The sequence below is a fragment of the Panthera onca genome, chromosome C1, assembly GCF_046562875.1.
Source record: "Panthera onca isolate mPanOnc1 chromosome C1, mPanOnc1 haplotype 2, whole genome shotgun sequence".
Classification (NCBI taxonomy): domain Eukaryota; kingdom Metazoa; phylum Chordata; class Mammalia; order Carnivora; family Felidae; genus Panthera; species Panthera onca.
Genome location: NC_138346.1, coordinates 23,141,066 through 23,154,152, shown reverse-complemented (window position 1 = coordinate 23,154,152; position 13,087 = coordinate 23,141,066). Strand labels below are relative to the sequence as shown.

At 44.6% G+C, this 13,087-nt stretch overlaps 1 protein-coding gene across 2 annotated transcripts in view; it reads left to right on the top strand.

The window, feature by feature from the left end:
* SPAG16 (sperm associated antigen 16) overlaps positions 1–13,087 on the top strand; it is a 1,016,466-nt gene that overhangs the window by 698,860 nt on the left and 304,519 nt on the right. For both annotated transcript variants that reach the window (XM_078450902.2, XM_078450901.2), the window contains one exon: positions 12,984–13,049. In XM_078450902.2, the coding sequence (XP_078307028.2) occupies positions 12,984–13,049 (66 nt within the window). The remainder of the gene's footprint in view (positions 1–12,983; positions 13,050–13,087) is intronic.

Below are 13,087 nucleotides of genomic sequence, written 5' to 3'. Positions count from 1 at the left end.
AGCTTTTAAGTTTTAATTTTCTTAGGCCTCTCATTCCCCCCTTTCTCAAGTACCTGAGGACCCAATCTTGGGTCCTACAGTGCTACTTAATCAAGCTCGCTTTCCATGTCAAGGAGCTGATACTGTGGCCTAAGGACCATAACCTGAATGGTGTTTAATCTATCTCTGATAAAGTTCATTATTCTGTTGAATATAATAGGGCCGATGGTAAAAAGGAGGAGGAGGCCTAGTAGGGGGCCCAAAAGGGGAAGAAGGTAAGGGAGAAACCCATGGAGTGCTGACCACAGTGGGTTCTCGGCTAGTTCTTTTCGTCGGCGTGCGAGGTCCTCTTGGAGCTGTTTAATTTTGGTCCGAACTATTCCTGATTTATTGGCATAAAAGCAACATTTTTCTTGTAGGGCTAAGCAGATGCCGCCTTGTTCTGCGGTTAGCAGATCTAACCCTCTTCTATTTTGTAACACCACTTCTGCTAGGGAATCCAGCTGATCTTGCAGATCCTGGATTGTCCCTGACAAGGCTTCAACATCGTTAATTAGCTGCCGAGAAAGTCGCAGATAGGAGTGTATAGAGACTCCTAATCCTGCTGTCCCGGCTGTCAATGCGCCTGTAATTCCTAGGCCTGCCAGGAGGGGGATAACAGCCACAGCTCGTTTGGATCTGCCAGCTACAAAATCTAGACTAGGAATGGGCATGGGGGTTTTTCCTGCAACCAAGTCAATATCTGGCAGTAAGGTGGCCAGGATACATACTCCAGTCCAATTATGAGGTAGATAAGTGTAGGCTTGGTTATTTCCACAGACAAAAACGGTGGTGTTGGTACTGCATAACGAGGAGTTGATAATGACGTACTGGTGGCATTGGGCAAGGGATACGATTCCTACATCTATGTTGTCATTCTGGGAGGTAAGGTTATTTATAAAGCACGAGGCATTGAATGGGCTAATGAATTGAACGGGGAAGGGGTCAAGTAGGGAGGAAGGTAAGCAGTCATTGGTTATGCTGATATTAATTTCAGTGGGGATGGCGATGGGTCGGAGAGTCCGCCGGGATAGGCAAAGCCAACAATCTTGGGCTAGACTCGGGTTAGAGATGTTTAAGAGTAAGAAAGTGGCTTCTAGGACAGACATTGTCTGAGGGTCTAATTCATAAGGGTCGTGCCTAGGGAGAATTAGGGGGTGGTAATTAAGCTGTGGATACATGTGTTTTGCAATTTCTTTAAGTTTCGCTTGCGTTTCTATCTGTCTGACAGTGTCCTGGGGTCCTCCGCCATCAGACACATGTATGGGGGCTCGTGGGTTCCAGCAGACGGCTTTTCCAAATGAGCCACGGCAGCCAGCTTGAAGTTGCATATTATTATCATTAGCTTTTGCTGCCCTGACACTCTGTAGGATAGCTGTAAAGTAGGTTGTGGAATTGCCTGGCCCCATACATTGCTGATAGGAGTCATAACAAGAACTATGCATCGATTCCTGGAAAGTAGAGCAAGGGCATTCTGCTGTGGGGGGCAGGGGTTTAGGTTTGTCAACACATAACCACTGCTGTTTTTGGGGTCCTGTGATATCATAGGTCTGGGTTAAGTAAGCAATTGTGGTCCCACAGTCTTGGGTTTGAGTGTATATTTGCTGATAGTGACCACCCTTTCCTATAGAGCCGGCTATTAGTCTTTTACCATGTGGCAGGGTAAGGGTTCTAACTACGCCACCTCTGCAATCACAGGGCCTCCCATACAGAGCTTCATACAATTTCCGTTTGTCAACGGGGGCATTTAGTCCTCCCTCTAGGAGTTTAAGGTTGAGGGCTAGTAGGACAAGGGTTACTATCTTGAACATGTTTAGGGGAGGCACGGCCCAAGGTTAGTTTGAGGGGATTTTTCTTACTCCGGTTTACAGTCCAAGTAATATTCTTATCAGTGTGTCCCACGAAGTCAGACAGCGGGTCGACAGGTTTCACGTGGGTGAGGTGAATCCAGGTGGGGAGGTTATCTACCTTGATGGCGGTGGGAGTCGTCAGGATGATTTGGTAAGGTCCTTTCCACCTGGGTTCGAGGTTCTCCTGCCTGTGTCGCTTGACGAGGACCCAGTCTCCTGGACGATACTGATGAGGAGTGGGTGGGAGCTCTGTCTCATACAGTTCTTTTAGTTTAGGCCACACGGCCTCATGAACCCGCTGTAGAGCCCTGAGAGAAGACAAGAGGCTGTTATCTCGGTCTAATTGAATAAGGTTTGACTTAAGATTAGGTATAATAGGTGTGGGTCTGCCAAACATGATTTCATAGGGTGTAAGGCCCAACTTGTATGGGGAGTTGCAAACCCTGTACAGAACGTAGGGGAGTAACTCTACCCAATTAGCGCCAGTCTCCATAGTCAATTTAGTAAGGGTCTCTTTTAGTGTTCTATTCATTCTTTCTACTTGTCCTGAGCTTTGGGGCCGGTAGGCACAATGTAATTTCCAATCTGCCCCAAGTACGGAAGCCAATCCCTGACTTACCTTAGAAACAAATGCAGGTCCATTGTCTGACCCTATCATGACTGGAAAACCATACCTGGGCAGGATTTCCTCTAGGATCTTTTTGGCTACTATTTGCGCCGTTTCCTTCTTGGTTGGGAAGGCTTCAGTCCATCCTGGAAAAGTGTCTATGAACACTAGTAAGTATTTATAACCGTATCTGCCGGGCTTTACCTCGGTGAAGTCCACTTCCCAGTGGGCTCCTGGTATGGTTCCTCTTTTTCGGTGGCCTTGGGCTGTGGTATGTGGGTGCGCGTTTTGGAGTTGACATGTAGAACAGGCTGTCACAACCCTTTCTGTCTGGTCAGAGATATTTTTTAATACCAGTTGAGATTGTCTGAAGAGATCCTGAAGTCTTCGGGGCCCCAAATGGGTAGAGTGGTGTATTTTTGTCAGGATTGCGTGGCCCAATTTTTCAGGAAGGATAAGGTGGTCTCTAGAGTCCCTCCACCATCCATCTGTAACTTGTGTCATGGGGAGCTTGCGCATCCAAATAAGATCATCTTCTGAGTATTCAGGCTGTGGGGGTAAATCTCGGGGCCCTGGGTCTGGTAGCTGTGCAGGGAGTACTTGAATGAGGTTTTGTGCTACCTGGCGTGCAGTCTGGTCAGCGAGGTTATTCCCTCGAGAGACTGGATCAGTTATTTTTTGGTGACCCGGGCAATGTACTATGGCCAATTTTTTAGGGGCCCAAATAGCGGCCAATAGGGCCAGAATTTCATCTTTATTTTTGATGTCTTTGCCTTCAGCAGTGAGTAGTCCCCTCTCACGGTATATTGCCCCATGTATGTGGGCCGTAGCAAAGGCATACCGGCTGTCCGTATATATAGTCACTTTGCGGTCCTGCCCCATTTTTAATGCTTGGGTTAATGCAATTAGTTCTGCCCTTTGGGCAGAAGTCCCTGGGGGCAGAGCCTTTGTCCATATCACTTCAGTCTCAGATGTCACTGCTGCCCCTGCATACCTCTGTCCTTGATGGACGAAGCTACTTCCGTCAGTAAACCAGGTGACCTCAGCATCAGGTAATGGCCGGTCCTGTAGGTCTTCCCTTGTTCCATGGATCTGTGCTAGGATGTCGGCACAGTCATGGAGCGGGGAGTCCAGGTCAGGGTCGGGTAGCAGCGAGGCTGGGTTTAAAGTTCAGGGAGGGGTGTATGTGATCCGCAAAGGATTTAACAGGAGTCCCTGATAGTGGACCATCCGAGCATTGCTCATCCACCTATCGGGGGGCTGCTTGAGTACTCCTTCAATGGCGTGGGGTGTGGTGACATGTAACTCTTGACCCAGGGACAGCTTATCGGCATCTTTAACCATTAGGGCTGTAGCTGCTATTATCCGGAGACAAGGGGGCCATCCTGCAGCTACAGGATCTAGTTTTTTTGAGAGATAGGCCACTGGTCTGGGCCATGGACCTAAATGCCTGGTTAGCACTGCCTTGGCTATGCCTTGGTGCTCATCTACATATAAGTGGAAAGGTTTAGAGATATCGGGCAGTCCTAGAGCTGGGGCCGATAGGAGAGCTCTCTTTATCTGTTGGAATGCCTGCTCAGCTTCCGCAGACCATTCAAAGGATGGTTGGTTTTTAGAAACTGCGTAAAGGGGTTTGGCCATTTCAGCAAAACCTGGGATCCACAATCGGCAGAATCCCGCAGACCCCAGGAATTCTCTCACCTGTCGAGGCGTGTTGGGTCGCGGGATGTGGAGGACAGTCTCTTTCCGAGCATCAGTGAGCCATCTTTGTCCTCCTTTTAGTAAGTACCCCAGATATATTACCTCAGGCTTGCAGATTTGGGCCTTCTTAGCGGACGCGCGGTACCCTAGGTTCTCCAGCGTCTGTAGGAGGTTTTTTGTCCCCACGAGGCAGGCTTCTCGGGTCTCGGCTGCAACAAGGAGGTCATCTACATATTGTAGGAGAGACACATTTGGGTTTAATTTCCGGTACTCACTTAAATCTTCGTGGAGGGCTTCATCAAATAGGGTGGGGGAGTTTTTAAATCCTTGTGGAAGTCGCGTCCAGGTGAGTTGTCCATTTATGCCTCTTTCTGGGTCCGCCCATTCGAATGCAAAGATATCTTGGCTCTTGGGGGCCAAGGGCAGGCTGAAAAAGGCATCTTTTAAATCAAGAACAGTATACCATCGTTTGTCTGGGCTGAGGGTACTGAGAAGAGTATAAGGGTTGGGCGCGGTAGGGTGTATGTCCATAACCCGTTTGTTGACCTCTCTTAGGTCTTGTACTGGCCGATAATCTCCACTATTAGGCTTGCGCACAGGCAACAAAGGGGTGTTCCATGCCGAATGGCATGGTCTAAGGATTCCGACGTCGAGAAGATGATGGATGTGTGGGGTAATGCCCAGCCTGGCCTCTGCTGACATGGGGTACTGCTTGACCCTCACGGGGTCGGCCCCTGGCTTAACTTCTATGAATAGAGCAGGACGATGTTTTGCCAGCCCTATTCCCCCGGTTTCTGCCCAGGCTCCGGGACACCAGTGGAGCCAGTAGCTAATATCCTGTTCCGGGAAGGGTGGAGTTTGGTGAAGCCGATATTCATCTTCCAGTCGTATGGTGAGGACCGAGATGGGTTGGTCCTGGGAGTCAGTTACTTTAGGCCCTCCGGGCTGAAAGTGAATTTGAACTCCCATTTTTGTGAGGAGATCTCTTCCCAGCAAGGGGCAGGGACTATCTGGGATGACCAAAAAGGAGTGGGTTACCCTTCCTGTCCCTAGATCCACGGTTCGTTGGGTGGTCCAAGGATATTTTTTAGTTCCTGTAGCTCCTTGGACCCAGGAGGACTTATCAGAGATTTTTCCATGAGGGCTAGTGAGTACTGAATGCTGTGCTCCTGTGTCCACGAGGAATTGCACAGGGGTCCCCTCCACTTGTAGGATTACCCTGGGCTCGGGGAGGGGGTCCGAACCCCGTCTCCCCTATTCTGAGTTCTGGGTAAATAGGATGGGGGTCGCTTTGGTTTGCCATGGCTTTGACCCCGAGTGCAGTTGTTTCTTTTTGGGACAGTCACGAATCCAATGTCCTTTTTCTTTACAGTAGGCGCATTGGTCTTTGTCTAGGGGGCGCCTAGGGGGGCAAGTTTTCTGTTCTCCTGTGGGCCCTTGATCCTTTTGAACTATGGAGGCTAAAACTTTAGTCATTTCCCTGGTAGCTTTGAGCTGCTTGTCCTCTGGAGCGTCCCGATTATTATATACTCGCTGAGCAATGCGGAGTAAATCCTGGATCTGTTTTCCTTCTAAATCCTCTAATTTTTGGAGTTTCTTTTTGATATCAGAGGCAGCCTGGTTTACAAACGACATTACAACAGCAGCCTGATTTTCAGGAGCCTCAGGGTCCATGGGAGTGTACTGCCTAAAGGCTTCCATTAATCTCTCTAAGAAGGTGACAGGGCTCTCTGTCTTACCTTGTACTACCGAGTACACCTTGGCCAGATTAGTGGGCTTGCGTGCTGCAGCCCGGAGACCCGCCATTAGAGTCTGGCGATAAATGAGCAGTCATCCCCTACCTTCTGCCACGTTGTAGTTCCAATCAGGCCGAGTCAGGGGAAATGCTGCATTAATGAGGTCAGGGTTAACAGTGGGTCGACCGTCTTCCCCGGGGACCAGCTTCCGCGCTTCAAGTTGAATTCTCTCTCTCTCCTCCGTGGTAAACAGGATTCGCAAAAGCTGTTGGCAGTCATCCCAGGTAGGCTGGTGGGTGAACATTATGCTCTCTAGGAGGGCTATAAGATCTTTAGGGTTATCAGAAAACCGAGCGTTTTGAATTTTCCAATTATAAAGGTCACTGGTGGAAAAGGGCCAATACTGGAGTCGGGGATTGCCCGTTTCATCGGGGGGTCCTATTTCCCGCAGGGGTAAGGCTACAGTGGAGTCGGGGAAGCGAGAGCTTGTTTCACTCTGCGTGCGCCCGCGAGTTCGGCCGGCTGGCCCTTCATGGTTGGTTACATTTTCAATAGGGCTTGGTGCGGCCGCTGCCTGTAGCCTTCCTGGTTCTGGCACAGCTGCCGCTTCCCGCCCCCCCCCCCCCCGTTCCCCTTGAGGGGCAACCAGCGGGGCAACTGGTGGGGCGGCCGCTGCGGGCAGGGCCTGGGGTGCAAGGGGAGGGGGTAGATAGGGTGGAGGGTCCAGGGATAGTAGGTCCTGGCTATCAGGCAATATGGGATTTAGGGGTGCTGAGGGGGTTCGCGGCTTGGTTGGGCCAGTGGAGCGGGCCGCGAGAATCTTACAGGACCCTGAGGAAAGGAAGGGGGACATCCAGGGTGGAGGGTTCTCAATAAGATCTTGCCAGACGAGGATGTAGGGAACCTGGTCTGGGTGGCCTTCCTCTCCTGGCTGGAGGGTTTTGGCCCTTACCTTGGCAACTATAGGCAAACAAAAAGTGCCCTCAGTAGGCCAGCCCACCCCGAAAGTGGGCCACTCAGACCGGCAGAAAGTGATGAGTCTTGACCGGCGGATGTCCAGGCTTAGGTTATGGCCTCTAGCCTGAACATCCTTGAAATTAGCTAGAAGAAGGGAGAGAGGTGTACTCTGGTTTTGTCCCATAGACTGTATAGGAAAAAAATAAATGGGCCAAGTTAGTTTATGTTCCGGAAGCGAGTTGGATATACCTGCAGGGGAGAGGAGACAAGTTAAATCGCAAGCGCGGCGGCAAACAGAAAGTGCCTTGGAGAAGAGACCAGATACAGAACGGGTGTCCGTAACCCGAACAAAGAGTTCTGATGGGCCAAAATAGTGCCCCAGACGGGAGCCAGAGGACGTCTCCTACTGGTCCCGACTGACTTCCCTATAGCGCGTCCACCAGGGCTAGGTCAGTCACTGATACAGATCCCGCGCGGGAGAGCCAGAAACGGACAGACAACTGACACAGACACAGACACAGACACAGACACAGACACAGACAGAGCCGGCTCACTCACCGATCGGTCTCAGAAATGACCCGTTGACTTGAGGTCTGGTGGGTTTGGGGGGTGGGGGGGCTTCCCGGCCAATGCACCAAATGAAACGCCCAGAGTCTAAGAGACCCCCAAAAACGAACCACCAGAGTCCAGAGTCAAAGCTAAGCAGCAAGGGTCATTTATTACAGGTTCGAACCTGGACCTCTGCGCCCTCGTTGCGGTGACGCCGAGAGGTCCTGAGAGAGGTTTTTACACCCCTTTTATAGACAGGTACAAACAAGTCATGGGGAAATCAGGAATACACGGATGTGCCAAGCAATAATGATTGATCAGACATACACGGATGTGCCAAGTAACAATGGTTGATCAGAAATACACGGATATGCCAGGCAACTATGATTGATCAGAAATACACGGATGTGCCAAGTGACAATGGTTGATCAAGAATATACGGTTGTGCCAGGCAACTATGATTGATCCAGAAATACATGGGCGCGCCAAGCAATTGTACAGAAGCGGAACAAGCTGGTTAAGCTTGGTTAGGTTTCAGTTTCCCGTAACTTAAGCTTTTAAGTTTTAATTTTCTTAGGCCTCTCACACTCACAGCTCTTTGGCCAGAACTTATTATGTGGCCCCACACTACCGCAGGGGGACCAAGAGGTGCACAGGGGGACCAGGAGGTGCACCAGAAAGAAAGAATATTGGAAAAATTTAGCTTTGAAAATGACATTAAAAAGTTGCCTCCACCTTCTCTCTTCAAATTCTTTCACATTACTGGTTAGATGACTTTGTGATTACAATAAAGAGAAACTACAACTGTCTTGCCTTTGGCACTCTGTATCTCTGCAGTGGTGGATTAGTGTTCTGTTTTCTCATCTCTAGATGAGTTGAGATCCATGCCCTTGAGTTGCTGTGAGGATTAAATGTAATAACAAAAGTAAATAATTTAGCACAAGATGCTTTAGTCACATAATGAGCACTGAAAAAATGTAAAGTTGCCTCCTTCATCTGGAGTCATCAACTGTCTTGGCAGAGTCAAAGTGTAAATATGCTACAGGGTTGGAACCAAGTTATGACAAAGGAGTTGAGAGGAATAAGACTGTGCACATTACATGTCATGATTAACCAAAATCAAAACAAATATTAGGAAGAAGACCAAGATATGTATCCAAAAATAAGATATCTGGTGAGGGTAGATTTTTTTTTCCAATTTTCAGTTGTGATCTCCATGTAACTGTTTACTTTTTTACTTAACAACTTTTTATCAAATTATACCACAGCTGTCTTGGGCCCTGGGGATAATAAGAGTGGTGGACAAGACAAATAAGTTTCAAACAAGTTTCTCTTGTGGAGCTATATTCTATTGGGAGAAAGCTAACAACAAACAAAGAGACAGATTTTTAAGCAATTTTAGTTAATGATGAATGATATGAAAGAAATAAAGCAGAGTGGCCTATTCATTGGCTACCAATACCTGTGGAAGGAGTCTGGAATTTATTCTGAGCGATGGTAATGTTCAGATGGCTGTTAGCAGGAGCATGGTGTGATCTGATCCAGGTTTTATTGATCACTCTACTGGCTGTGAGAGGAATAGATGGGAAATTGGGTGAGAGTAGAAGCAAGGAGACCAATAAGGATGCTCCTGCTGTCTTTGGGCTGCATATGATGGATGGTTTCCTGCACAGAGTGGTAATAGTAAAGAGAGACAGAGGTAGGCAAAGTAGGGATCTATGCTGAAGAAGAAGGTGATATGCTGGATGAGGGAAAGGAGGGGAGTGGAGGTAGAAAGATAAGTATTCTAATTCTCAGGGTTTTTTTATTGCCTAATTCTTTTTTTTAATTTTTAATGTTTATTTATTTTAGAGAGAGACACACACAGAGCACAAGCAGGGGAGGGGCAGAGAGGGAGACACAGAATCTGAAGCAGGCTCCAGACTCTGAGCTGTCAGCACTGAGCTCGATGCAGGGCTTAAACCCACTAACCGTGAGATCATGACCTGAGCCGAAATTCGATGCTTAACTGACTGAGCCACCCAGGCGCCCCATGCCTAAAGTTTTTTGTTTGAGCAACTGGTGATGCCATTTACTTAGAGGGAAAGATTTGGCAGAGTAAAGATAGGCAGTTGAGACATAGTGAGTAAAAAAGCCTGCTTTTGCATACTATGTCTGACATGCTGCATCACTAGCAGGAAACAGATGATACATGAAGTAAACTCAAGTTGAATGTTTACAGAGATGTGAATGGGATTAAGGGACCAAACACAGCAACCAAGAGTTAGCAACAATGGGAAGTCTGAAGGGGCAGGGCAAGGAGAGCATTGGAGATATAGTCATGGCCAAGGACCCACATAACACGAGTAGTGGAATTAGGTAGAAAACAGGACCAGTGACAAAATCACAGCTGAACAGGAAGAGAGGTAAAGTGGTCATTTATCTGTCCTCTTTATCTTTCTGCTCTTTCATATCCTATTGATGCTTCCCTCTGGATGAATCCAACCAGACACCCAAGAGCTTGAGTGCCCAAAGCGATGTTGTTGGTAGAGAGCAGGGCACAGAGTAGGACAGTGCCACATGGGGAGTGAATCTGACAGACAAATAGAAAAGGCAGCACCAATGCCTCTACTACTCTTTATTGGGAAATTTAAGAAGGCAGGAGAGCTAAGGGCATAGATTATTTGAAAGTCATCAGCATTTCGGTGGTCTATGTTGCAAGTTCAGGGCTAATATTTGTCAGGCTGTCACTCTGTGTTAGGCACTCCATCAACATTTCACATGCATTTTTCCAATATAATTCTCAAAACAAACCTATAGGTTAAATACCGTTACCGTGCCAATGAGGTAATGATATTTAACCTATAGGTTTGTTTTGAGAATTAAATGAGGCAATTGGAGCACAATGAAGTGAAGCAATTTGTTTAAGGTCACACTGCTATTAGGTAGCAGATCCAAGAATTAAGTCCCAAACGTTTCTATCCCCAGGGCCAGTGATAGCAATCATCACTGCACACAGCTTCTCCGAGAGAATTAAATACTGGTGCAATGACATGTTGGGTCACATGTGTTTTTTTTGTTTTTGTTTTGTTTTGTTTTGGCTTTTTTCTTATAAGACTCTTCACTCTTACATTTTTTTCCACTTCTTTGAAAGAAAACAATTCTGACAAGAATTCATCAAAGAAGATATTCCAAATTTTACTATCCCGATTTGGGTATTACTTTTGATTAAGGCTGTTTGCAGACTAGAATATTAGTAACCTACATATTCCCTCTTCCACAAAAAGAGTAGATTCACTTTTATCTTGGGAACAAAGCTGGATAGAAAAGCTTTTTTTAACTTTTCCTAATTCATGAAACATTTATCTTCAAGTCAGGTTTTGTTATAGCAGCACAAATGTGGTCTGTCAGCATTTCCATTATAACCCCATATTTCCAGGGCTTTTCAAGAGTGCCTTAGAGATTCTACTTTGAATTAAAACTTGGCATTCAGGATTTGAATCAGAGAACTCCATTTTCCTTAACAATTAATCAAATAGTTTAGAGATTCTCACTTTAGAAGAGCATCAAATGTAAAACTTTTACTAATGCAAAAAAAAAAAAAAACATTTTGCTAATTTAAAGTATAATATTATAGTATATATTAAAGTATATATTAAAGTATATTAAAGTGTATAATATTTGCTAATTATAGTTGTATAATATTATACTTGCATACCCTCACTATGCAAGTATAATATTATACAACTATATAGGATATTAGTTCTCAAAGAAAATTAACTATAAAAGTTCCTAAGACAATATATTAAAGCTAATTATAACTTTACTTTACTTTGCCATTTTGGCTTTGTAAGTAATTTATTTCTACTTTGGGTATTTAGAGAATTCAAAATTCTCAGCATAATTGGTTTAAAGTTGTAACAGTATCAAGATAATTGAACCAGAATAACATGGGCAGGGGGATCTGGAAAGAGTACCAAGATGTTTCAACATATTTTTGTGAAATTTAAATTCATGTGGGGAAATTTTGCATTCTGTGAAAAGGGATTAACAGCAAGCATTAATTCTGTAAATAAATATTTGAAATTTAACTTTGTGAACACAACAGTAATAGGACTAAACAGAGCTTAGTTATAAAGCCTGTCTAACTTTTCTTAGTTCCAAACTATTCCATGGATGTCCTATAGCAATGAGGAGACATGATGATAATACTCTTCCATATCTCATTTTGTAATCTTTTCTGTAGTCTTTCAACCAACAGTAAATGGGTTTAGGACTAAGTAAATACCAGGTAGTGAATGAGAGGAGATGAGGCCTTTTAATAAGCCTGTTCTCCTGATTGACCTCTCTCCAGCCACATTGGCTGCTTTGTTCTAGAAATACACTATGTAAAAACTCCTATCTCTGAGACATTTGCTTTACCTTTTCCTTCTTCCTGGAATTCTTTTTCTCTTGATGTCTGCTTGGCTTTCTTCAATTTTTGTTCAAACCTTACTTTTTAAATGTAGTCAAACCATATCATTCCCTTGATAATTTGGTTTACTCTTAACCCCTCAATCCCAAAACCCATGATACCCCTTACCCTATCTGACTTTTCTTTTTTTTTTTCCCAATACTTATGATCTCCACAAACACACTTTATACTTTTTAAAATATCTATTCCCACCCTATCCCCTTATAATATAGGGTGGATGAAGACAAGGTGCTTTGTTTTATGTTATGTTTTATGTTCAAGGTTCTTTGTGCCTGACATAGATTAACTGTTCAAAAATATTTGTTGAATGAATACATTGTTCAATTACATCTGAATTTTAGCCCATAACAAGATTATACAAACAATATTCCACACATGACTTTCTTTGGTTCTTCTACAAAATTTGTGTTATTTCCATAAGATAATTAAGAATGTCTTTTGAACATTGGTGTCAAAATTAAAAGTCCCCATATTAAAATCCCCCATGTAATCTGTTGTGAGCCAAATTTTCTTGAGATAATTTAACTGAAGTTTGGGAATTTTTGTGGCTAATAATTTTAGTTATTGTTTGGAAAAGATGACCTGAATGGATAGATGTGAAGTATAGTGTTCATAAAACAAATGATTATTTTGTGTTAAAAAGAATTTACATGTGTTATAACATTTTTATCATGTAATGATATTAATGATAAACTTTCAAAATTCAGGAATTAAAATGTGATCTTGTATTCCATAACAAACAAAAGAACCCTACATACTTAGCTGTGATGGAAATGAGGTAAAAACAAGAAACCTCTGTAAACGTTGACCCCATGGCTTGAAAACTATGCTAATTCTCACATAGTGAGAATTCACCACCAGCTCAGTAGCATAAAAGTGAGGATACTTGAATTTCAGTCCATAGACCAGCATGTATAACACACTTACCAGCACAGCCATGTCTGATTTTGAATGGTAGCTGATAGCAAAAGCTAACATTTTCTATCATGAGAATGTATAATTTCATTATTGGACTAAACAATACTTTAAACCAAATAAAATTAATTATCTTTTGATTTTTGTCACATATTTGGAGAAATTTATTTGATTTTATTTCTGCTTTGTCTTCCTAGGGTAACTGTGAACAATCACTTTATGGTCATATGCATTCTGTCAATGATGCCACCTTCACTCCTAGGGTGAGTTCAGTTCTCTGGATAAATTATTTTAATACTTC